Raw genomic sequence first — 24,955 nt, forward strand, 5'->3', positions numbered from 1 at the left:
TCTTTACACGTAATACCCATCACATGGAATGGAAAAGAAGAGACAGAAAATAAGTTCAGAAAGTGTGTTCACTTCTCTAGAAACTCAGTATTTTCCTATTTTAAATGTAATTGGTAAGTCAAGGGTAGCTTTCCTGAAGCAATTTCATGCACTTTTTGCTTAGCTTAAAGAATATTAGAGGGGAAAAAAGAAAGAGAAATGAAGAACGACATTCACTCACACTTGCATTAATTACACTTATGTCTGGCCTTGAAATTGGTGCAAATAACACAACTTTTAGAAAGACTAAATACATTTGTTCTACAATTGCTACAGATGACTTATCTGCTGTGCTCAAGCTACAAAGGCATTAAAATCATTTAAGATTGTTCATCTCTAAATGAAAATATTGTCGCTACAGTTTTAAAGCCCTGCCACTCATAACATAGAGCTTATTCTGGTAAATAAACTCCTTAAGGGCATTTGTAGTAAGCATTTTCTCTCAGAGAATTACTTGGTGATGGGAGCAGTGACAGGGGTAATGGGACTGTAAGGGGAAAGCAGCAACACAAAATGGCTGCTCAGCCCTGGCAGGAGAAAATGGCGGCTAGCCTGGGAAATGCAGGCCTGGGAAGCAGGGGCATCCTTGGCATGCAGCTGGACACCTGAGAACCAGAGATGTCCCGAAGATACTGCCAATCAAGACAAAGCAAGAAACCGAGAAACAACTTAGCACCCGAGGAAGTGGGAATTGAGGTAGGAAACTTTTGTTGTTGTTGTTTTTCAAGAAAATGAAGGAAAATAAGAAACACTATCCTGTACTGGATTTCTCACCTATTGGTTATCTGAAGTGACACTGTTCTATGCTCTCGTATGTCTCAATAATATAATATGGGCCAGATTTTTACCCAATATGGAGCTTGTCTGTCTGAGAAACTTCTTGTTCAGCATGTGTTCTTTATTCTCTACTATTTTTTTTCGTTTTCAGATAGGCTTCTATGGAATGTCACGTTGACTTTGTGATGCTGTGTATCAAATCCTAAACTCTGCAACATGCTTCAACTTCCAGGTGAGTTTCCATCTGTCACTTTGCTACCCTTTCTAGGTCCATTCCTAAGGTGGTCTATGTCTCAGGTGAGTTTCTAAGACCCTTTCACGTTTGGTCCTTTCTGAGATCGATTTCTTAATTAAACCTGTTTGAGGTCAGTATCACCTAGACCCTTCTTTTGAGATCAGTTTGATACATTTGGTATCGATCATTTTATGAATATGTATATATGTACATAGTCTGTCATAAGTATAGTACTGATAAGCATAGCCTACTGTAAGTATAGTCTTGATAAATATGACCTACCATAAATATATTAGACAAATTTGTAATCCATAAGTATTTTCACTGCATTTCACTGTATTACTGATGTTTGTTGAACCCATTTTTTTTTCTCCATGCTTCTGTCAATCCCTGTCTTTCCCTGACAGGGCTTCATGATCAGAGACAGCCCTCCTACTTCATTTTACAGTCACTGGGGAAATTGCACAAGTGAAAGAAAAAAAAAATGTTTCTGTCATGATGAGAGAAAAGGAGCAAAATTAGCAGGTATATAAACCCATTCACCCATTTTAGATACATTTACTCAAGATTATTAATCTTGCAAAGGACAGTTGCTCAGAAAGAGCAAATGCTCAACAGTAACAACAACTTTGATAATATTGGTAATTCTAAGCATGCACAATTGGTCACCCAATTAAAGACAGGATTCACATTGTCAGTAGCGCTACTGCCATGCCAGCCCTTGCTGGAGGAAAACTAATACCTCACCTTAGAATAAGTCCATAAGAAGGCCACAAAAATGATCGAGGCTGGAGCACCTCTCCTACAAAGGCAAGCTGAGGGAGTTGGGGTTGTTCAGCCTGGAGAAGAAAAGGTTCCAGGGAGACCTGGCAGAGGCCATTCAATACATAAAGGGGGCCTAAAGGAAAGCTGGAGAGGGATTCTTTGTTAGGGAGTATAGTGATAGGACAAGGATTAATAGCTTTAAACTGGAAGAGGGTAGATTTAGATTAGGTATTAGGAAGAAATTCTTTCCTATGAGGGTGGTGAGGCACTAGAACAGATTATACAGAGAAGCTGTGGATGCCCCATCCCTGGAAGTGTTCAAGGGCAGGTTGATTGGGACTTTGAGCAACCTGATCCAGTGGGAGGTGTCCCTGCCCATAGCAGAGGGGCTAGAACTACATGACCTTTAAGGTCCCTTCCAACCCAAGCCATTCTATGCTATTACCTTTTGAGAATGCTTTTTTTTTTTTTTTCCTCTTCTGCTGTTGTGTTGGTATTTCCTCATATTTCCAAATCAAATTATACCTGTGGTCCTAAAGGAAAGATTCTATATCTTCCAACTCACTTATCTTCTCTGAAATTACTAGATAGGCTATTAAAAATTAATACCCACCACAATACGCCTTACACTCTCATACATCGAGTTCTTTATTTCTACGATCCTGCATTTGCAATATAGGAAAAATTAAGTTCTCCATGGCTAGCAATGCCTAGGAATTATTACCTATTCAGAACAGTTCACTGCCAATGAGTTTTTCTCCAGCTTTTTTCCCTTGCTGTTGGAGATATTGTGGGAAATGAACCCTCATACTTCAGCCTCCATGGAAAATCCTGAATTGGTGTGTCTAGCCTGATTTATTATGAATTTCAACTGAAACAACAAATTCATCACTGTGACAACGGAATAAAGTCAAATGGCATCACAAAAAACATGATCTCATACAAGATGCAAATACTTGATGTTGAGGGATTTCTTGAAACAGCAAAAATCCCATGGCTTGCTGTAGCTGAGCAAACCAAGCTACCAGGGCAACTATGAGAAGTTCCCATGACAGTGTTCCCACATCGCCCAATTGAGGAATTCAGGAAAATATTGTTACCAGTAGCTGGCCTCAAGGACAAGGTCTATGTGACTGCTAATCACAAGGGGGTTGTTTTCTTGCAGGTGGGGTTGTTTTCTTGTAGCTGTTTGTCTGAGTGCTTTTGACCAATAATCTTGTGTGAAACACTGTCCACCCCTGTTAAGTTCTCTATAAAAGTTAGGCTATTCGGGCAATAAAATGGAGCATGATCTGACTCTACTGTGTGTCTGTCGTGCTTTCGACCGTGCTTCCTGCAACATATGGCGCCCGAACAGGCTGAGACCTGAACAGGACCCGAACGGAACATCGCAGCTTCGCCGGGACAAACATCGCAGCGCAGCGGGACACCAGCGGCGCCGGCACATCTGAACGCAGGTAGACCAGGAGACCAGCGGCGCCGGGACCAGCGGCGCCGCGACCTCGCCGCGCCGTCGGGACTTCGGAGCGCCCATCCGACCGGCGCTTGAGCGGACCGGACACCGGCCCAGAAACACGGTACACAGGACTCACGGTGAGGCGTGGTATTCCCGCTGAGACACGCGGAAAACCGCGGGGAACGGGGTTTTGCGGCGGGACGTGGAATTGCGGAGGGCCGCGGGAATTAGAGTTGCGGCGGGACGTGGAATTTGCGGAGGGCCGCGGGAATTAGAGTTGCGGCGGGACGTGGAATTTGCGGAGAGACGCGGAAAAGGGAATTGCGGTGAGACGCGGAATCGCGGAGAGACGCGGAATCGCGGTGCGATACGGGCCATCCGAGATCGAGTTGCTACGGGAGACCAGAGGCGTCAGTGGACAATGGCGGCCGACCCTCACCGTGTGGCGAGTCGGCACAGAGCAGAGGGGCGGACATCAGGACCCTGCAGCCTGTCTGACGTAACCATGGAGGCAGCGGCGGCTGTGCTGCTTCTCTCTGGCATTCTTTGTATAAGAGGGTTATCTTGCAATGCAAAAAAGACTATTCGTCCCCAGATCGGTGTTATAACTATGTTTCTGGATAACATTCCGTGGGGTTGCCACATTCTACAGACTATTAATGACGATTTAGCTCTATTGCAGGGCAGGAGTGCAGAGACGCAGATTACACTGCCAAATGACCACCGGCAGGCTGTTTCACAAACAGCTTCTAAGGTCGCAGCCGGCACTGCCTGCAGCCGTATAGCAGACGTTACACTCTCTTTCCTAACTAGTAATCATGTGTCTCATCCATTTGTGGTGAATGGTCAGTGGCAAAAAGAAAAGGGGGAGAGTAAGGGGCGACAAAGACAGAAACGGAACCAGGAGGATGCCACTGACACTAACAGCACGGGTAATAGGAGTAGTATAAGTGACACAGGTGTGGGGCGGTGGCGGGCGCTGCCGCGCTGCGGGGCACTCTGCCTGCTGCTCGCCCTCGCCGGCCTGTGCACTGCTGCCGACGGTGCTAGAGCAAAATGTGAAGACTGCTCAGATGGCAGTGATGAGAGTGCTTGTGTGAAGAAGACGTGTGCTGAATCTGACTTTGTGTGCAACAGTGGTCAGTGTGTGCCAAATAGATGGCAGTGTGATGGGGATCCGGACTGTGAAAATGGGTCTGATGAGAGTGCTGAGCTGTGTCATACGAGAACATGCCGGGTAAATGAAATCAGGTGTGGTCCTCAGTCAACCCAGTGTATCCCAGTGTCCTGGAAATGTGATGGTGAAAAGGACTGCGACAGTGGAGAAGATGAAGAGAGTTGTGGCATTGTGACTTGTAGTGCAGCAGAATTCACATGCAGTAGTGGGCAATGTATTTCCAAAAGCTTTGTCTGCAATGTTCAAGATGACTGCAGTGATGGTAGCGATGAGTTGGAGTGTGCACCTCCTACCTGTGGTGTTCATGAGTTTCAGTGCAAGAGTTCTACCTGCATCCCTATCAGCTGGGTGTGTGATGATGATGCTGACTGCTCCAACCACTCGGATGAATCTTTGGAGCAGTGTGGCCGCCAGCCTGCACCTCCAGTGAAGTGTGCTACGAGTGAGGTGCAGTGCGGCTCAGGTGAATGTATCCACAAGAAGTGGCGATGTGATGGAGATCCTGATTGCAAGGATGGAAGTGATGAAATTAACTGCCCTTCTCGGACCTGCAGGCCAGACCATTTCAGATGTGAAGATGGGAACTGTGTCCATGGGAGTAGGCAGTGCAGTGGTGTGAGAGACTGTCTGTATGGCACTGATGAAGCAAACTGTAACAATGTTATTCAGTGTTCTGGACCTGGCAAATTCAAGTGCAGAAGTGGAGAATGCATAGATATCAATAAAGTGTGTAACCAGCAGAGAGACTGCAAGGACTGGGGTGATGAGCCCCTGAAGGAATGCATCATAAATGAATGTGACTGTCCAGCTGGGTTTGAGTTTATAGACAAGAGAAACTGTGGAGACATTGATGAATGTCAAAACCTTGGTATCTGTAGTCAAATGTGTATCAACCTGAAAGGTGGCTACAAAAGTGAACGTAGCCGTGGATATCAGATGATTCCTGCTACAGGAACCTGGAAAAGGTCATACTGGTACAAAGACACAAATAACACCTGTGATTGCAATGACGCTGCTAAGCAGGGTTTAGGGGTTTGTAGCATGGAGACAAGGGGTAACAACTACAGTGTTTGGAACAATTGTACAGCTTTGGCCTTACCTCCTGATGTGCTTCTGATTTGTGGGGATGGGGCCTGGCAAGGTATCCCTGCAAATGCTATCAGATGTCCATGTTACATAGATAAACTCATTGTATTTGCTCCTAGCTTGTTACAGTTGCGTGAGATCACCAGACATAAATGGACATTGCTTGCATTGGATTGCAATGATAATGTTGAATTGTGTGGGGTTGCAGCTAGAGCGGCATTAGCAATTTCAGTGCCTGGAATGGCATCTGCGGCCGCATGTAACAACTTAGAAAAATTGGTATGCTGGGCCGAGAGGCAAGCCTATGCCACGACAGAGATACTTGAGGAGATGTTACCAGATCAAAATAGTCTGCAACATCTGCTTTTACAGGATCAAGCTGCTATTGACATCTTGCTTTTGGCTCAAAGGAATGGGTGTGAGGACTTTAAGGGAATGTACTGTTTAAACCTTTTTGATCATAATGTGTCAATTCACAAATCCATTACTTTCCTGAAAGAGCACATGAGAAAGATTCAATATGGTATCAATCCTTTCAATCAATGGTTCACTGACTTGTTTGAAACAAAGTGTAGATGGTTGCTGGGTTTAATCACAAGGGGATTAAGGATTTGGTTTATGGTGGTGGTAATCATCGTTGTGTGTTGTAAGTATAGCTAAAGAGTTACTTGTAAAACTGCTGTGTCAGGCTTGGTTTGCTCAAAAGAAGAAGGGGGAATTGTTGAGGGATTTCTTGAAACAGCAAAAATCCCATGGCTTGCTGTAGCTGAGCAAACCAAGCTACCAGGGCAACTATGAGAAGTTCCCATGACAGTGTTCCCACATCGCCCAATTGAGGAATTCAGGAAAATATTGTTACCAGTAGCTGGCCTCAAGGACAAGGTCTATGTGACTGCTAATCACAAGGGGGTTGTTTTCTTGCAGGTGGGGTTGTTTTCTTGTAGCTGTTTGTCTGAGTGCTTTTGACCAATAATCTTGTGTGAAACACTGTCCACCCCTGTTAAGTTCTCTATAAAAGTTAGGCTATTCGGGCAATAAAATGGAGCATGATCTGACTCTACTGTGTGTCTGTCGTGCTTTCGACCGTGCCTCCTGCAACAACTTGAAAATGAAAGATGTTTTCAACTCACTCTTGCACTATCTCAAATAGATCCTTAAACACCGAGTAATATTTTGAAGACAACATTGCAGTGTAGAGTTTGAAGGAGTGAAAAGTCATATTTGCATCCATAGTCCATTTTGTCACATTTCTCCAAATTGGATATTTACAACATCTTCAAAAACAATTTAAGCCAGGCATTTTGTGTCTAACAGATGTCTACTGCACTTGACAGCAAATTGTCATAACAATATCTCTTTCAAGAAGACACTGACAATACTGTTTTCAAAGCACAGACTCTGTTTTGCAATGTTTGCTGCTGTTATGCTGTTCTAATGCTGTTTCCTGCCTACCGCCTTTTAACTAGCAGTATTAAAAGGACATATAAAAAGATTTAGTTTTCTGCCTTCAAAATTACATAAATATATATATATTAAAAAAAAAAAAAAAAAAAAAAAAACAACTGTAAATGTGTTTAAGATCATCAGAATCACAAGCATTTTTCATTCTCCCAAGCAACTTCTTTCAGTGTCCATCAAACCAAAGGGACCTGAAGTTCACTGTTACAGACCCAACACTGAGGAAAAGTTACTCCCTAATGCAGCCATTGACTGAACCTGGATGATTCACAAAGTAAGCATTAGAATACCTGAACACCTTCTCTTTTTTTTTTTTTTATTGATTACTACATGAAACGTCAGAAGAGTTTTTGTACTACAGACAATCTATTATATGTGATTTAAAAAAAAAAAAAAAAAAAAAAAAAAAAAAAAAAAAAAAAAGAAAATCCTGCCCAGCACAATCCTATGTAGTGATTTTGATGGGTGACCCTGTGGTGTGGTTTCATCCTGATGAGCAGCTGAATTCCACCAGACCATTGCCTCACTCCCCATCCGCAAAGGAACAGGAAGAGAAAAATGCAATGAAAAAGGGCTCAAGGGTTGAGGTAAGGGCAGCATCATTCACCAATTATTGTCATGGGCTAAAACAGACTCAAGATAGGGAGATTAATATAATTTATTGACTATTACTAACACATTAGAACAGTGAGAACTAAAAGCAAACTAAAAACACCTACCCCTCATCCAACCTCTTCTACATCTTCCTCCCCAGAAGTCCAGGGGACCAGGGAATGGGGGGTGCGGTCAGTCCATGACACTGTGTCTCTGCCAATTCTTCATGGTCACTCCCTGCCCCTGCTCCAGCATGGGGTCCCTCCCATGGGCTACCATCCTTCCCGAACTGATCCTGAGTGGGCTTTCCACAGGCAGCTGCTCTTCAAGAACTACTGCAGTGGAACTTCTGCCCTAGCACTTGGAGCATCTCCTCCCCTCCTTCACTGACCTTAGCATCTGCAATCACGTTTCTCTCACACTTTATCACTCCTGTCTCCTATCTGCTGTTGCACAGCATTTTTTTCCTTTCTTCAATGTGTTCTCCCAGAGGCACAACCAGCATTGCCCACAGCTCAGCTCTGGCTGGCAGCAGTTCTCTTTTGCAGCCAGCTGGAGCTAGTTCTTCTCTAATATGGGGCAGCTGCTGGGCTCTGCTCACAGAGGCCACTCCTGCAGCCCCTGCTAACAAAACCTTGCCACATAAGCTCACCCTGTGTTTGGCAGTGTCATCAATTGCTAGATTCAGTAAAAAACAGCAGAATTCAGGGGTAATCTTGAACTTCTCTGCCCAGATCAATGCGCTCTGGATGATTCACACACAGACAAGTCCAAACAAAAGCGCTTTTGATTAGTAGATCATCACTGAGAATAGTCTTCCAGGAATTGACTTATTTAATTCCTCCACAGAGAAATAAACTATGAAAAAGGAATCAGAATCCAGAAAGAGCTCATTCCTCTTCATGGTACAGATCTCAAGCAACCAGATTTGCATGAAAATATGAGAATAGCATCATGTCAATTCATCTCAGACTGCTTGATGGAGGCATTTCAGACATTCTTACAGACAAGCAGTGTTGGTGCAAGCCCCAGGTTTTATCAGCAACTACTTCAAGACATCCAGGATATACTAGCCAGCCTAAGCCAGTCTCTAAACACATCAAAGGGCAAAAAGCCCACTTCCTAATTTCTAACCTGCACAACCACAGAGCAGCATTGAATAATTACTACTCAGTTGGAGACAGAAGAGGAACACTGACTTCAAGATTTGCCCAAGGCAAAAATATACTGCCAGCATATCCCTTCCTATTTTAAGAAAAGTCATTCTCTCAGCAGTGTGCTCATTTGCTGGTCACAGCAGTAAGAATGGCACACACATTATTGATTTGGGGGTGTAATTTGGGACATTTATCCTTTGTGAACTTTTGAAGGCTAACAGATGGGTTGTCTTAATTCTTTATTTCTAATGGCTTTTATTCATACTTGTGGAACAGCTGCTGCTGTTGCTCTTCATCTTTTTGTTGAACTCCTCTGTTATCTTTGAATGCCTTTATAAATGTTGCAGAGACCTTTGACTGAGTAGAGTTTGAAATGTATAATACTACCACAGGTTTTAGGAGGCCCAGTACACCAAATACCTCTGAAATGGCTCTAAAGCTGTAAGTGATATACCTCCTTTTCTCTAGTATAAGTTTCAGTCCTTTTATTGAATTAAAGAAAACAGAAGAATAATTTAATCTTTGAGTTTATGATGTCGTTGATTTTTTTTCTCCCATCAGTAAAATCCTTGCATCTTGGGAGTCAAAAATTTGCTATGTACAACAAACCTCAATACTTTTTTTTTTTCTCTCTGAAAATGGAACGCAGCTGAAAATAAATTAAATGTTGAGCATTTTCAAGTTGCTGGGATTGTATTGAAGAAATGATCAAATAAGATTGACAGATTCAAAATAAGGTCTGAAAATTCAATTGTTTCCCAACAATCTTGGGAATATTGCAAACAGGCAAGCAATATAATGGGAAACAAAACAAAACAAAACAAAACAAAACAAAAAGAACAAACAAACAAACAAAAATGACGGGAAGATTATTTAAACTGTTAAGTAGAACCCTACTCAGCTGCTGCCAAACACTCGTTACTTATTCCTTCCTCTGTATTTGCTCTAAGACCAGCTGTAGGGGCTGTAACCCTAAAACTGGCTCCCAATTTTTTAAGATACCTCTGTTAAGACCAGGTGCCTGAAAGTGTCTGTTGGGAGCACAATATCAAGCTGACTCAAACTGGAGTCAAAAGACATCTTGGGTTGGATGAAAAGCAGGGTGAGCACAGATCTAGACACGTGGGTGTATCTACAATGCACTCCAGTTACAAACTTGTTTGGAGAATGGGAGAAACTTCTTGGTAGGCAGTGACACGGACTGACCATGGTTCAGTTGACCCTTGTAATGGCCATTCGTACTGGTGGGCAAATTCTTGGGAAATTTAATGGACGTTATTGAGCCAATACATGTTGGATATGTTCAGCTGCACTGTAGCTTTCTGAAAGCTCCATTTATCTTTCTCCACTTAAATGACAACAGATGCGTAACTTTGCTCTATCCAGTACATCTTATATTTCCATTTTTTTCCACTGCAACATGAAAGCTTCACTAACTTCTATCAGCTTGTTGAAATAATTGCTATTCAACATATTACAAAACATCAACATGCTACATAAATGCCTCTTTATCCCCAATATGAATGTCAGTGAGAACACTACTATACTAACCTGATCTCCTCCTACGGTAAGACGAACAGCTTAATAGATGAGGGAAAGGCTGTGAATTCCTTGGATTTTAATAAAGCATTTCACATGGTTTCCCACAGTATTCTCCTGGAAAAACTGGCTGCTTAGGGCGTGCACAAATGTGCAATTCACTGGATGAAGAACTGGCTGGATGGCTGGGCCCAAAGGATTGTCATGAATGGGCTTAAATCTGGTTGGTGGTCAGTCGCAAGTGGTGTTCCCCAGGTCTTCATATTGCGGCCAGTTTTGTGTAATATTTTTATTAACCATCTGGATGAGGTGATCAAGTGCACACTCAGTAAATTTGCAGATGACACTAAGTTCTGTGAGGGTGTTGATCTGCTTGAGGCTAGGAAGACTCTGCAGAGGGATCTGGATATGCTGGACTGATGGCTGCATCCAGTTGTATGGCATTCAACAAGGCTAAGTGCCAGGTGCTGTGCTTGGGTCCTAACAACCCCACAATGGGCTACAGGTCTGAAGAAGAGAGGCTGGAAAGCTGCCCAGAGGAAATGGGCCTGAGGGTGTTGGTCCACAAGGGCTGTACATGAGCAAGCAGTGTGCCCAGGTGACAAAGAAGGCCAGTGGCACCCTGGCTTGTATCAGAAATAGCATGGCTAGCAGGACTGGGGAAGTGATTGTCCCTTGTACATGTCACTGGTCAGTCTGTACCTTGAGTGCTGTGCTCAGAGTTGCTTGAGCGTGTGCAGAGAAGACCAACAAAGCTGGTGAAGGGACTAGAAAACAAGACTTAAAAAGAGCGTCTGAGGGAACTGGGGTTGTTCAGTCTGGAAAAGAGGAGGCTCAGGGGAGACCTCATCATTCTCTACAACTATCTCAAAGGAGATTGTAGCATGCTGATCTCTTATCTCAAGTAATAAACAATAGGATGTGAGGAAATGGCCAAGTTGTGCCAGAGGAGGTTTATATTTGATATTTGGAAGACTTTCTTCACTGAGTGGGTTACCAAGAATTGAAATAAATGGGTTGCCCAGGGAAGAGGTGAAGTTGCCATCTCTGGAGATATTTATGAGATGTGTGGACATGGCACTAAGGGACATTGTTTAGTGACAGGACTCAGTAAGACAGGTTGATGGTTGGACTTGATGACTTTGAAAGTATTTTCCAACCTAGATGATTTTATGATTCTATTTCAATCTTTCTGAGTTGATAGGGACTGAGATCATTGATAAGCAATGATCTTTTGACTATGGTCAAACATTTAAAACTTTTCCATTTGCATGTTTTGAAAGAGTGATAAAAACAGTACTGAAACTAGAGTTTTGGGGATTTTTTAGTGGGTATTCCTTCAGATAACGTGATTATTAGATAGAGATCTAATACATGGGAAAGGTGGGACATGACTTCTGTTGTAGACAGAAACAAGTCAGAATGGAAACATGATGCTGAAAATAGCCCGAGTTATGTTAGTGAACCAGAGGAGACAGACCTAAAAGGTAAGAAGTTGGCATACTCATTTTTAGTGTTGAAACCCTGTAACACAGGATGTGCTGTGCTGCCCCTTTTTGCTCATGGCAGCATCCAGTGAGCCTGGTTATGAGCAGAGCCTGTCCTAATGAACCAGTGAATCTAGGACTCTATCAAAAATATTTTTAAAATATCATTTATGCCAGTCAGCTTTTTGGTTGTTTTTGTTTGTTTGGTTTTGGTCATGATTTTTTTTTGGTTATCATGATAATGTTATGGCTCTGGCTGAAAAAGGCAAATTTACTGATTTACTATACTTTGATTTATTCAAGGCTATGTGGCATCTTGATTAAAAGTAGCATTATATATTTTTAGAAGGAAACACTTTAATTAAAATCTGACTCACTGACAGGTATCAAAATATGGTTAAAATAAGTGAGCAATAGCTGTTGAAAGCAATTCCCACAAATCCATTTCCTATTCACTGTCATTTCTATTTTATTGATGATCATTTCTCAAGTTTGCAGATGAGGCGATTTACTTCCCTCAGGTGATTAATATCTACCAAAGAATCCATTAATAGCCTAAGTATTCAGTAACTCATTTTGGAAACAGGCATGCAGATCACAGCCACAGCATCAGAGAAAGCACATAGGCATTGAGTTAAAACAAGATAGCCAGCTCCTCCTAAATAACTTCCTCCTCCAAAAAAAAAAAAGTTCTGTTATCATTGGTTGAAGTAATAGTACCTGACCAAAGAGTGATAATCTTGAAACTATATGCAAGTTTGAGCAGTCCAGAAACACTGTGTCCTGTTCCCATATAGCAAAACAGGGTAAAATACTGGGAAGAGTTCAAAGGAGATTACAATAATTAGCCAAAGCACTGGGGAGATGGGGAACTTTATCACTGCATAAGGATTCAGAGTCATTTTTTACATGGGAGTAGATAAAACATTGAAAACAGACACTTAGGAAAGCCAAAGAAAGCCCTGTTAGAATTACATTTGGCCAGGGACATCAAGGGCAACAAGAAAGGCTTCTATAGGTTGATAAAGATATTATCGGTGATAAAAGGAAGACTAGGAAAATTGCAGGCCCTCCCCAGAAGGAAACAGGAGACCTGGTTTCCTGGGATATGGAAAAGGCTGAGGTACTCAATGTCTTTTTTTTTTTCCCACAGGTGAGAGCTCCAGCCACATGGCCCAGGCCCCAGAAGTCAGGAACTGGAAGAATGAAGAACCACCCACTGTAGGAAAAGACCAGCTTTGAGACCATCTAAGGATCCTGAAGGTGCACAGGTCCATGTGACCTGATGTTATGCATCCATGGTTCCTGAGGGAACTGGTGGATGTAGTTACTAAGCCTCTCTCCATCATATTTGAGAAGTAGTCCATTGAGTTTCCACTGACTGGAAGAGGGGAAACATCAGCCCCATTTTTAAAAAGGGATAGAAGGAAGACCTGGGAAACTACAGGGCAGTCATTCTCACCTCTGTTGTAAGATTATGGAGCAGATCCTCCTGGAAACTCTGCTAAGGCACGTGGAGAATAAGGAGGTGACTGGTGACAGCCAGCATAGCTTCACTATGAGCAGATCATGCCCAACAAATTTGGTGGCCTTCTGCAATGGGGTTACAGAATTGGTGAATAGGGGAAGAGCAACTGACACCATCTACCTGGACTCATGTGAAACATTTAACACTGTCCCACATGATATCCTTGTCTCTAAATGAGAGAGTCATGGATCTGATTGATGGACCATGTGGTTGGAAAGGAATTGGCTGGATGGTTGCACTCAAAGATTTGCAGTCGACAGCTCAATGTCCAGGTGGAGACCAGTGACGAGTGGTGTTCCTTAGGGGTGAGCATTGGGACTGACGCTGTTTAACATCTTTGTCTGTGACATGGACACTGGGATGGAGTGCAACCTCATCAAGTTTGCTGATGGCACCAAGCTGAGTGGTGTGGTCAACATGTTGAAGGGAAGGGACGGGATGCCATCTGGGGGGACTTGGGCCTCTGCAAACACCATGAGATTCAACAAGGCCAAATGCAAGGTCCTGCACCTGAGTCAGGGCAATCTCAAGCATAAACACAGGCTGGGCAGAGAATGGATGGAAAGCAGCTCTGAGGAGAAGGACCTGGGGGTGTTGGTTGATAGGAAGCTAAACAAGAGCCAGCAATGTGCACATGCAGCCCAGAAAACCAACCGCATCCTGAGCTGCACCAACAGCAGTGTGGGCGGCAAGGTGAGGGAGGGGATTGTCCCCCTCTGCTCTGCTCTCATGAGACCCCACCTGGAGCCCTGCACCCAGCTCTGGGGCCCCAAAGAAGGACATGGAAATACTAGAATGAGTCCAGAGGAGGACGACAAAGATAATCAAGGAGCTGGAGCACCTCTCCTACAAAGATGGGCTGAGAAAGATGGGGTTGTTCAGCATGGAGAAGGCTCCAGGGAGACCCGACAAGTGACCTTCCAGTACCTACAGGGTGCTACAGGAAAGCTGTGAAGCAACACTTTGTCGGGGGTGTAGGAATATGACAAGGGGGAAATGGCTTTAAACTAAAAGAAGGTAGATTAAGATAAGACATTAAGAAGAAACCCTTCACTGTAAGGGTGGTGAGGCACTGGAAAAGGCTGCCCAGAGAACCTGTGTATGCCCAAGGCCGGGCTGGATAGGGCTTTGGACAGCCTTGGTTCATGGGAGTGGTCCCTGTGCATGGCAGTGGGGTTGGAATTAGATGATCTTTAAGGTACCTCCCAACCTAAACCATTCTGTGATTCTGTAAGATTTATGGGATCTTGCAGATGAAGAAAAGCAAGATCCAGTAGAATTACAAATCAGAGCAGCATTATTTAGGATAGTGTTGTCTTCATTTGGGAGGCTATAAAACAAGGTTCAAGTTATGTATTTTTTTAAATAAAGACTTCCTTTTTCCTTTGTCTAAGAAAAATTTGGTGGCATACATCTGTCTGTGGAGGTTGTAATTTATCTTATTTGCTAAGGAGACTCTTGCTTTTTTGCTGTCCCTCTGGCATCCAAAACCCTGTGAAGGGGGTTTTGTGCCTCAAAACAGTGTGACACAGCCTTTTAATCCATCGGGCAGGGGGTTTTTGGGAGCCACTTGCTTTCTGAATCTCGGTGCCTGCTGAAACTGCAAATTCAGCAAATGCAAAGGGAAAGAAAAATTAACCTACTATTCTGAAGAGGGATTTGGACCAGATGACCTCAGGGGGGCTCTTCTAATACAAACTGTTTTATTAATCTATGCTCCGAAAATAATTTTTTGTTTTGTATTTACTTATTCCTGATAAGGGTATACACGTTATTTAGCTGTTTTGAATACCACCTTTTTTTTTCAACTGATATCTTCTATTTTCCCATCCTTGCATAAAACATTAAAAAAACTATGTGTTTGTGCACACACATATTGCAATTTGCTTTGAAAGCTATCAAAGCTTTGCAGTTTGGGTTTTCTTGTTAAAAATGGTATCTTAATGATTTGTACTGTGTGTTGGCCAGCTGGTCCTGCTTGGCTTCCTTGCTAGCAGCTTAACAGAATGTTAATTCACTGAATGTCAGATGTAATTTTCTAAATATTTAAGAAGTTAAGTTCTAAATACTTAAGGATTTTTACTGCCCCTTTGAGGGCATTTTAACCTAAGCTTTATTTTTCTTTATCTAAAGTTCAATTCAACAACGTAATTCCTATAGGCATGTTCCATGAAGTCATTTTCATTGTATATAATTCCTTGTTTTCTCTACACTTCAAAATACATTTTTCTAATCACACTGTGAACTGCTGGGACACACTGCAAGTTTCTCTTCTCTTGAGCTGTAGAAACTCTTTCATCATTTTCCAGAAATAACTATACAGGTTTATCATTGTCTGTAAAAAGTTTAAATTATTCTGCCCAATATACATTACCTTTATTTTTTGAAGTCACAAGCAATAATATACTCAAATCCCACAGTTTAAATCACTCTGGTAATTATAAAAAACTAAGGAGGTAGGTAATCTATGAGTTGTGTTTATTGGCAAGTCGCTTGTGTGATATTTCCAGAGACAGTATATAATCGAATTTAGAACGTATTCCTGATGCTCATAAAAGCAATAAAACCGTCACCTTCTGTCTGCACATTAAAAATATATCTCATGAAAGTAGAGGACAAATGCATAAAATGATTATTACAATTTGCTAATGTGCAAAGGATACAGGAAAATGAGACCAGTCTCAGGCTGGACATAAAAACATTTAACACTCAAATGGCAATATTTACTGAACTTTTCTAAAATCACCAAGGAAAATATGTTCCATTAGAAACTTGACTAAGTCCAATTTACTTTATTTCAAAAATGTAGTTCCTACCAATATTAGTAAGAATGCAGAACCTACATAAAATTAGAATTAGTTCCCTGAAATAAAAACCAAAAAAGATAAATTGTTGTTAGATAATCATATCTAGACAAGTCAAATTATTTATGTTGACTATTTTCTCGTAAATTTAGACACAAAGGGGAGAGACTATTAGCATTTTAAACCTATTCCCACTCAGAACAGAACCTCAACATATATATAAGTTTCAGCAACTCATCCCTGAGCTGCTATATATATATTTATCTTCTAAAATGATGTCCATATACACCTTCTACTCTTTTCCTTTCTGTTTCATATCTCTGTTTAGCTTTTTCTTCACAACTGAATTTATATTAAGATCAAAAGATTCAAGCTAGTTAATAGAAATAACATTCAGAAAAAATATATATATATTTGTTGACTTGAGCACTCTTTGGTGCATAATCTCATGCTACTGTGTCTTGTATCACAATAATTTGTTTTCTCTCTTAATTTTTATCTGTCTTTAGATAAAGAAGCAATAAGCCTCTCAGGGTAGCCTGCTCAGCTCGCACTTTTTGCCTGCTCAGCACAAAGTAACATTAACAGGCAATTAAGTGCATCGCAAGTCATTAACTCCACTCCAGATTCCTGGGATGCTTCCTAAAATGAGGAACAGAAATTAAAATACATCTTTGGATTGTTTTTTTTGTAAGAATGAAATATTACATGTGGTCAGAATTCCAACACACTGCCTTCCAGTGCCAGAGTTGACTAGTATTGGTTATTGCAACCAGGAGGTCAAGCCCCAGTTGTTCCATTCTGTTTTATTTCAGAGCCTGGCCGAGAGACACTGATCAGCAGCACCAGGAAAGTATGTATGAGCTGATGAGTTTTCCCCCTTTGCTTCCCTAATGCAAATGGAAACGCCTCCAGAAATACAGACACTGTTCGGTATTGAGAATGTTATATGCTCCATGTTGTTGTGGTGCTGATAGCTTGTTATTCCTAAGATACTTTGTAGAGTTATTTAAACACACAGAGTTGGAAATAATTTAACCTAGAAGAATTATTTTAGTTCACGCTCCAGCAGCAGGCAGGTTTGCCAGAGGTGGTTTGCATCCCCAGCCTGACATCACTTTGCACCTTCTTCTTCTCACCCTAATTCTGAGTAATTATTTTCTGACCAAATTCATGCTAGTGGGGGATTTTATCTTTTAATATCATCATCAAGATGAAGCTGACACCTTTTAAACTGGGAAGAAAACCACCCCCAGGAGCAGAAGCCTTCTCACCAGATCCTCAGAAAAAGTACACACATCAAGCAAAAGCCGCAATTTCAAAACCAAAACCAAACGATCATTTTGATTAAAACTCATCAACAATTGCTCAGGAAAGCCAAGTACTTGCTCCTCCACAAGAAATACATATTAAAACATAGTGATGAAATTTTGGCCATTCAAAAAACCATTCTTAAAGTTTTAAGAATGGTTTCCACACTTCACCATGTAGTTTTGATTGGAAGACCTCAGATGAGTAGGCTGTTCTCAGCCTTTCCTGAGGAAACTGCTCTGTGTGGATGGAAAAACATCTTAATTGACAGCCAAAAAAACAACTCATGGAAGTGAGAGATTCCTGAAATCCAGACTAAGCATCAGTAAACATTTGCACTGTTTTTGTGTTTTTGTTGTTGTTGTTGTTGTTGTTTGTTTGTTTTTTTTTTTCCTGGTGTATCTCTTCTCCAGGGGAGATTAAGAATGGGCCACCCCAAGTATCTGATACCACCATGGTTATGACATTATCGCGAGAACCAGGTTTAGGTCAGCCCAAGAATGAGAAAAGAACCTCATCTTGATCTCTCAGATACAAATCAATACTTTTTGGCAGAAGTCTGAAGAGTAGAACTCCACGTTACTCTGAAACTCCTACATTTATCCCTTGTTTCACTTTCACTGGAAGCTCCCAGATAGGAACCACATTCTTTGTTTTGTTCAAATCAACAAGAACTTAACGGTTACAGATCAACAATGGGGAAAATATAGTTCATTAAAAGCCTTTTTTTTTTTTCTGAAAAGAAAACAAACAAAAAACTAAAACAAACAAAACAAACAAACAAACAAAAACTCTCTACCCAGGTATTCCTGGTCTTAAACATGTAAATAATAAGAGCAAAGTCATTAGAAAAATTGTTGCATCACTTAGGGAATATTTTCATACATATTGTGAGGCACAAAAGAGACATCATAAACTAGGGACAAGGAAGGCAAAATAATCAATTTACTAAACCTGTAATCTATGGGATTCAGTGATCAAAAAATTAGCTTTACTCAGCAGGATATCACATGAAACAAAAGCTTCTGAATGAGATCTGCACTTATAAATGCCAATGGCTACTTTCTATAACAAATTATTTTCTGGTAATTATACTTGCCTATCTGTAGATCAATACTTTCTATATCTTCATACTTCAGCTTGCTAAATGATTCTGAAGGGAAACTACTATTCGTATGTATAAGGCAGATTGCCAAGTCTCTCAACGATTACAAATTATTATTTGTAATAACGAGATACACATCTAAACAGCTTTTTCTAATCACATTAAAGGTTTTGTACTTAATCTTTCTTGTACTTTGCAAATACAAAACACAACAATTACCAGGTAAAAAATATGTACTGTACTCAGAGACTTGAATAAAGATGTACTTTGAGAGCTGCAAACACACTGCCTTTGTTAGCCTTCAAGCACACCACAATAAAGACAATAACTTAACCTCTCCAATGGGTTTTCCTTCCTGGAAAAGCATCTTCACATTTGAATCCAGAAATAACTTTTCTATTTTCACATTATCACAACATACTGCCTCCATCACAACAGACTATCTCGGATGATTTCTTTAACCACCAATACTCAAACATGCATCAACAGTGTTTCTCTTGCAACTATGAATAGTTATGGCATTACACTTTTGTCCTCCAAGGCAGCAGCACTTCAGCACCCACTGCTTTTTCATCTACTTGATTTCTGAACTGATACTCCTTCAACTGTTTTTGTACAACGGTGGATAGTCTACATCCAAGACCGCAGACACTGCACACCTGCATGCTGCACTGTCCTTCCAAACAAGCAATATTCTATGATCATAAGCTAAAAATACCTCACATACTCAGAATAGTGTGGGCTCAGGCTAAAACAATAGCAGAGGCATGAGTACCACCTTCTCAGCATTCCCTTTGGGTGAGTTCCTACCCTGCAAAGGCTATTGATTTATGTCCCTAACATCACAAACTTTTTTTTTTTTTCTTTTGAAGATAAATGTCCAAAGTCATACAACAGGTTTTTTAAACAGAAGAATGAAAATCTCATGTTGTTCTAAGTTACGGGAGAGAGAGCTGAAAAGCACACTGAGGTCAGATGCAATGTTTGGAAGCATGGAAGTCATAAAGAGATACAGCAAATATCCCTGGTGGCTGGCCAGGTAGCAGGGCAAGCTTTATGAGTCACCGCCTTTTATCATACTCTGCCACCTGTGTCCAGAACATGCTGCTCACCTTATACTGCTTTCACTCAGCTCTTTGGGTGAAACTCACAGACATACAGCACAGGCCAGATATCCTATTGCTCATCAGACTGGTATTTCTAAAAGCAATATTACCTGTGAGTACCAAAACAGCATAAGAATATACTCAGAAAAATAGCTAAATGCTATACCCATGTTAGTGTTTTAACATGATCAGGAAGAAGAAAAACTAAGGCAGTCTGGAACAACACGGTTAAACTCAAAAATAGAAATATTTAATTCAAGAAAAACCTGGCATACTCCCTTTGCTCCTAGATCCATCAGTGGTCGTTGGTGGTTCTGAGGGAGTTTGTCTGGGTATCAAAAGGAGCAGAACCAGCAAAACAAAAGAAAGGGTAAAAGCTCCCTAAGCCCTCTTCCTGACTTAAGATGTATGTCAGATATTTGTTGAAGTAAATTTTCTTCTTTTACCTGCCAAACAAGTTTGCCAAGCTGTAGGCGTAACTCATGAACAAGAGAAATAGCTACCATATCGCAACATATAGGACATAAAAGTTGATAAATACAAACAGGTTGCATTAGTAGAACATAAAAAGCATCCTTCATACTGAATGCTTTAGAGAGATACAATCTAAATAAAGAAAGGATCTATTTTCCTTATGAATCACTGTTAGTTTCCCATTAATATAATGCAATATTATCACAATATTTCACTCACACCTTTAATTGCACCCAAATACCAAACCAGCAGCTTTTTCTATGCTGAGGCTTCAACTCCAGCACAGCATGCTTTCATGTCTCTAGCAGAAGCTACAACATCTTTTTCTAATGTCAAATCCAAAATTAGATGTGATATTCCTTGCCAAAGACTATCAAAGGGTGGCCTTCCTGCATGCTTCCTAAGAACCAACAGAGGGATGAAGTTTAATGAGCTATTCTTTTGGAAGCATGCCCAGTTCTTTACTTAATTTGGCCTTTAAACTCTAATACAGTTCAGTGTATATTACATGCTCCTGAGTTATGCATTGCGACAAGATGAATTCAAAGACCCTTGTCCATATTTTTAATGTCAATACTGTTTATTTTGTATTCAGCAACATGCTTTATTTGCAGTCAGCAACTGTCTCACCCAGATTATTAACAAAGACTAAAATTGCCCCTTCAGAAGGATGTATTCCAATTCATGCACTTTATTTTCCCATATGTATGGTTCCAATTTGCAGAGGAAGTAATACTTCACTGTATTTCAAAGCTCCAAAGAGCCAGTGAATGCTATTTCATTTTTGCTTGAACAAACATGTACTTCCAACACGTATTAATCCCCAAAGGATTTATAATCAGCAAAACATGATTATGTGATATTTCAAATGAGTACATCTTAAGGGGTTTATGTTTAAGAGTTAACTGAAGTTACAGCTAATCAGACTCTTGAAGAAATCTCTGTTCTTGTTGAAATACACTTTTAGCAAAGGTTTACCAAATGGCCCAGGGGAAAAAAAAAAATATTTCAGTGACAAGTGGCACATCAATATCCACTTTTATATTAGTCTGTTTCTCATCCACAGCTGGGCTAGCTGGGCAATGTGATAATTGTCAGCCATCCATAAGGAAAGATTAAATGAAAGCTAAATCATTTGATATGCAAGTTTGCTTACTAAACCATATGCATTTTTTTTGCACCGTGGCTCTCTTCAAAAGTATCAGCCAGCCCTTTCCAGCAGAGAGAAAAAGCACTTCTTCATGATCTGTTATTTAACTAACAGTTACCAAAATGCCTCCACTTGTGAATCTGTATTGAATCTTTCTGACTTACAGAAAATAAATGTCAATTAGATAATATCAAGAAATAACACCTTTCTTCAACTTCTGCCATGGTGGTTTTTTTACTCACCCCATTAGAAGAAGCTTGCTTTCTCAATTGTGGCTGGTAGACAAAGGTGTCACTTCTATCTCATGACCATTTATTTCTTAAAGGAAGAACTGTCAACACCTAAGCATTATCCCAATTTTTCCTGCATTCTGCAGCCATGACATGTTAACTTCCAATGCTTTGAGCCAGGCTGTGAATCTTTCAGACCAGGCAATCTGTTCTAAATCTGTTTCTAAAGCATCTTTAATAACAGAGTCCAAAGCAGGTTTTTAACCACTACCACGTTATTAAGTACTACTATGAGCAGTGCCAGGAGAGAGCAGTGAGGAGAAAGGCTGTTCTCATTAAGTACACAGCCTCCTGCAAAACACTGGGTGTTTGCACTGCAAAGACAGTTGCTAAATACTGAGCAACTTCACAGCAAATTTAAACTTCGAAGAATACTTTGAAGAAAGCAGACTCCAAGTTAATGAACTGCTAACTACTTACAGACCTCAAAATTCCTGCCTGAACCTTTCTAACCAAATTACAATACCTTCAGAAGTATCTTCCCTCAAGCCCGATGCACAATTTTCAAGGTTTGGGAATGATTTAAGCATGGACCTGAATTCAGAAAACAGCTGTAAGGAACCCAGAGTGAGAGACAGTGATCAAACGTTAAATATTTACTATTTGCTCTGTGAAGTATGAATTTTACTGAATACTCATGTATTCATTTCTCTCCCAGCTTCTCAACTATTCCTGGCTGTATCTTGACGCTTACGACTCGATGCCGTACCAGTCTCTGTTAGTGGCAACTCACATTTGTCAAAGCAATGTAACAAGTCTCATAATAAAATTGTCATGCATTTCTCTCATGCAAAATGTGTTTTTGGAAGTTGCACACCAAGGTCCTCCCTGTACATTCATTGAAAACACTCTGCAAATTCTGGGAATAGATGAAAGAATCTTCCTGTGGTAGCTAAATATAGAGTTTGAAGCCTCGAACCACTTTCTTGCACAAACTGCTACAGTTTCAAGAGTTTTATCATGGCCATCCAATTTAGACAATATAAATAAAAGGATAAAAATGAAGTATATGGAAGCTCTGTTGCCATTGTGACCTCCTTCAGTGCATGAGTTAGACACTGACATTTCCTATTGTGTCGTGCATTTTTTACATTGGAGCTGGATCTCAGAATAGGAAGACACCCAGCAACCTTACACTCCTAAGTCAGAATGGTTGGAAGTAGTTCCAGTTTGACATTTCCATTAACTGCAGCAGTGTCACCACTGCTGCAATGAGAAAATCCCCATAAACCCTTCAGCTGAGCACTCACTCATACATAAAACACAACCTTGAGTGCATAGAAATATAGAAAAGATATGATCTCAGAGTACACTCAGAGTATTAGAAAAGTAACTGCTGTTTATTGTGACTTCAATGCCCTCCAGGTACATTGTAAAAATAAGTCTGTTTAGCACCTAGCATAGCCTTCTCCACTAGCAATTAAGAAGTTGCCATGGTAATGAAGCTGATCCTGCCTGACCTATTTTCTTAAACACGGTGGTCATCATGTGAAATACTACCTCTTGCACTGGTATTTTTGAAATACTACCTCTTGCACTGGTATTTTTTCTCTGTGAGTATCTAACCTTTAGATGAAAAGATCAGGTTGTTAACTTCTTTGGCATAACCAACTCCCTGTTAAATCCAGACCTGACCTATGAGGTTCCTCCTGAAATCTTTACACGGAGTATCCTCAAACACACAACTTTCCTAAGCACTGGACAAACCTTTTGATTTTGACACAATAGACAAATTTCTCAAGGTCTCCCTCAAATGAAGGTCCATGTTTTTGGCTCGGCACAAACAGCCCCTATCCCCTAATTCATGTCCTTTGATGGACATCTGCTGAAGATGACCATCCAATCATCTGGGTTGCCAGTGGAGACGTGGAGTACTTGCCCCACTATCATCCCCTAATGAACTTTGCTTTTCACCAACACCAACTGAACACCAAAGTCATTGATTACCTCTCTTTGAGCCTGACAGCCTTGTCAAATTTCAACCCATCGTGCATCTAGCCCATATGTCCTCAGCTTTCAAGTGACAATACTGCATGCAACGGTGCCCAAAGCCTTTCTAAACTCAAAATGAATTACATCCACCACTCTCCTGTCATCGTTGTAGCCACTTATTTCATCGATCACTGAGAGCGCTGAAGTTTCTTTCATTATTTCTGAAATAATCTGTCAACAAATTATGCAGCCCTAAAGCCGCATTGTTCATCAAATAAATGGTTAGCCAAAATGTTCTGTTTGTCATTGTGCATTTGCAGACAAACTCGCATTTTTCTTTAGGATCAAAAGAGAGTTTGGATATACAGTTTTCAAACACAAAGTCTGAGATACCCTTCTAAAAATTAGTTGGCATGCAAAACTTCCCACCAAGTGTGGAAAAAAGACACTTCTTTAACTACCTTCTCTCCCAAACATTCAACATATTTTAAACATTTCAGTTTGTAGGAATACAAGCATGATTTCTTTGGAGCCTGTTAGTAATCCTCTAGCAGGTTTTTTTTTCATTGGAGACCTCAATTGGTTTTCCAATTACCAACCCAAGGCGATTAACAATTTTGCAAGGAGAAAAATTACTGTTCTGGCACATACCAGAACAGAGGCTTTGTGAAGGGCTGGTGGATGAAGATATGCATAGAAATGGAGAGTGCTCCAGTGCACTCTTATCCTTTTTATTGGGATAAGAAAGGTAGAAGTTGATTTTACAACTGTTCAGCATCCAGCAAGTGACCAGTAATTTCCCTTGGTGATTAGTTATTTCTGCAGCACTAGAAGCCATTTTGTGGATAGTCCTTTTAATGACTTGCTGTGCAGTCCCAAATAGAGAGAACAGAAAGTAAGTGGAAGCCAAAAATGTTATTTGGAGTGTACTTGAATACTACATACTAGAATTCAGTGGCAAAATGATTTCCAGACAAATGTAACCCAAAGGCATGATTGTCCCTGGACAGACACAACAGTCACATACAAGCACTGGTAAGAGCATTTCTCTGCCATGGACTTGCATGGTTAATAAAAAACCATCAGTGAAGAACACTAAGACTTATTTAAGGTGACAGATCCACTGCCTATTAAACTGTCCCTTTGAACCACAAAATAAAAAATAATGAAGAATTGACACTGATTTCTGGAAGCCGCATTGCATACAGAATAGCTAATCAAAGAAAACCTAGGGTGTTACAGACCATTGTTTCAGGCTGCAAGTTGTAAGACTGTTCAGGCCCATACAAGCATGTATCTCTAAAGACACATTGCCTCTCATTGCAAATGAGAGCAAAATATTATTCCAACATCCCCGCCCCCAAAGTAAAATTGTAATTTTTTTATCACAATTATCAATGTAATCAAAAATCTGTAAAACAATCTACGGTATTTGAAAATTGTATTTAGTCATGTCTTCTAACAAGACAATGAGCTGAGAGCTTC

The 24,955-nt window shown here is 40.7% G+C and overlaps 2 protein-coding genes across 7 annotated transcripts in view; one reads left to right on the top strand and one right to left on the bottom strand.

Annotated features, from left to right (window-relative positions):
• Positions 1–24,955, bottom strand: part of PRKG1 (protein kinase cGMP-dependent 1) — a 466,559-nt gene that overhangs the window by 171,891 nt on the left and 269,713 nt on the right. The window contains exon 1 of one of the 6 annotated variants that reach the window (XM_084525162.1): positions 7,979–8,147. The exons of the other annotated variants lie outside the window; for them this stretch is intronic. Within the exon in view, the coding sequence (XP_084381288.1) occupies positions 7,979–7,986 (8 nt within the window). The 5' untranslated portion in view covers positions 7,987–8,147. Of the gene's footprint in view, positions 1–7,978; positions 8,148–24,955 lie in introns of those variants that run through there. 6 annotated transcript variants of the gene reach the window in all.
• Positions 2,785–6,590, top strand: LOC311439468 (uncharacterized protein). The gene has a single exon (XM_084525158.1). It carries the CDS (start codon positions 3,694–3,696, stop codon positions 6,193–6,195), a length of 2,502 nt encoding a protein of 833 aa, XP_084381284.1. The 5' UTR covers positions 2,785–3,693; the 3' UTR covers positions 6,196–6,590.

The sequence above is a fragment of the Aythya ferina genome (assembly GCF_964211825.1).
Source record: "Aythya ferina genome assembly, chromosome: 7".
NCBI classification, from domain to species: Eukaryota; Metazoa; Chordata; class Aves; order Anseriformes; family Anatidae; genus Aythya; species Aythya ferina.

Excerpts from the sequence above, each read along its gene's own strand:
- LOC311439468 (XM_084525158.1), top strand. The coding sequence starts at position 3,694 with ATGGCGGCCGACCCTCACCGTGTGGCGAGTCGGCACAGAGCAGAGGGG.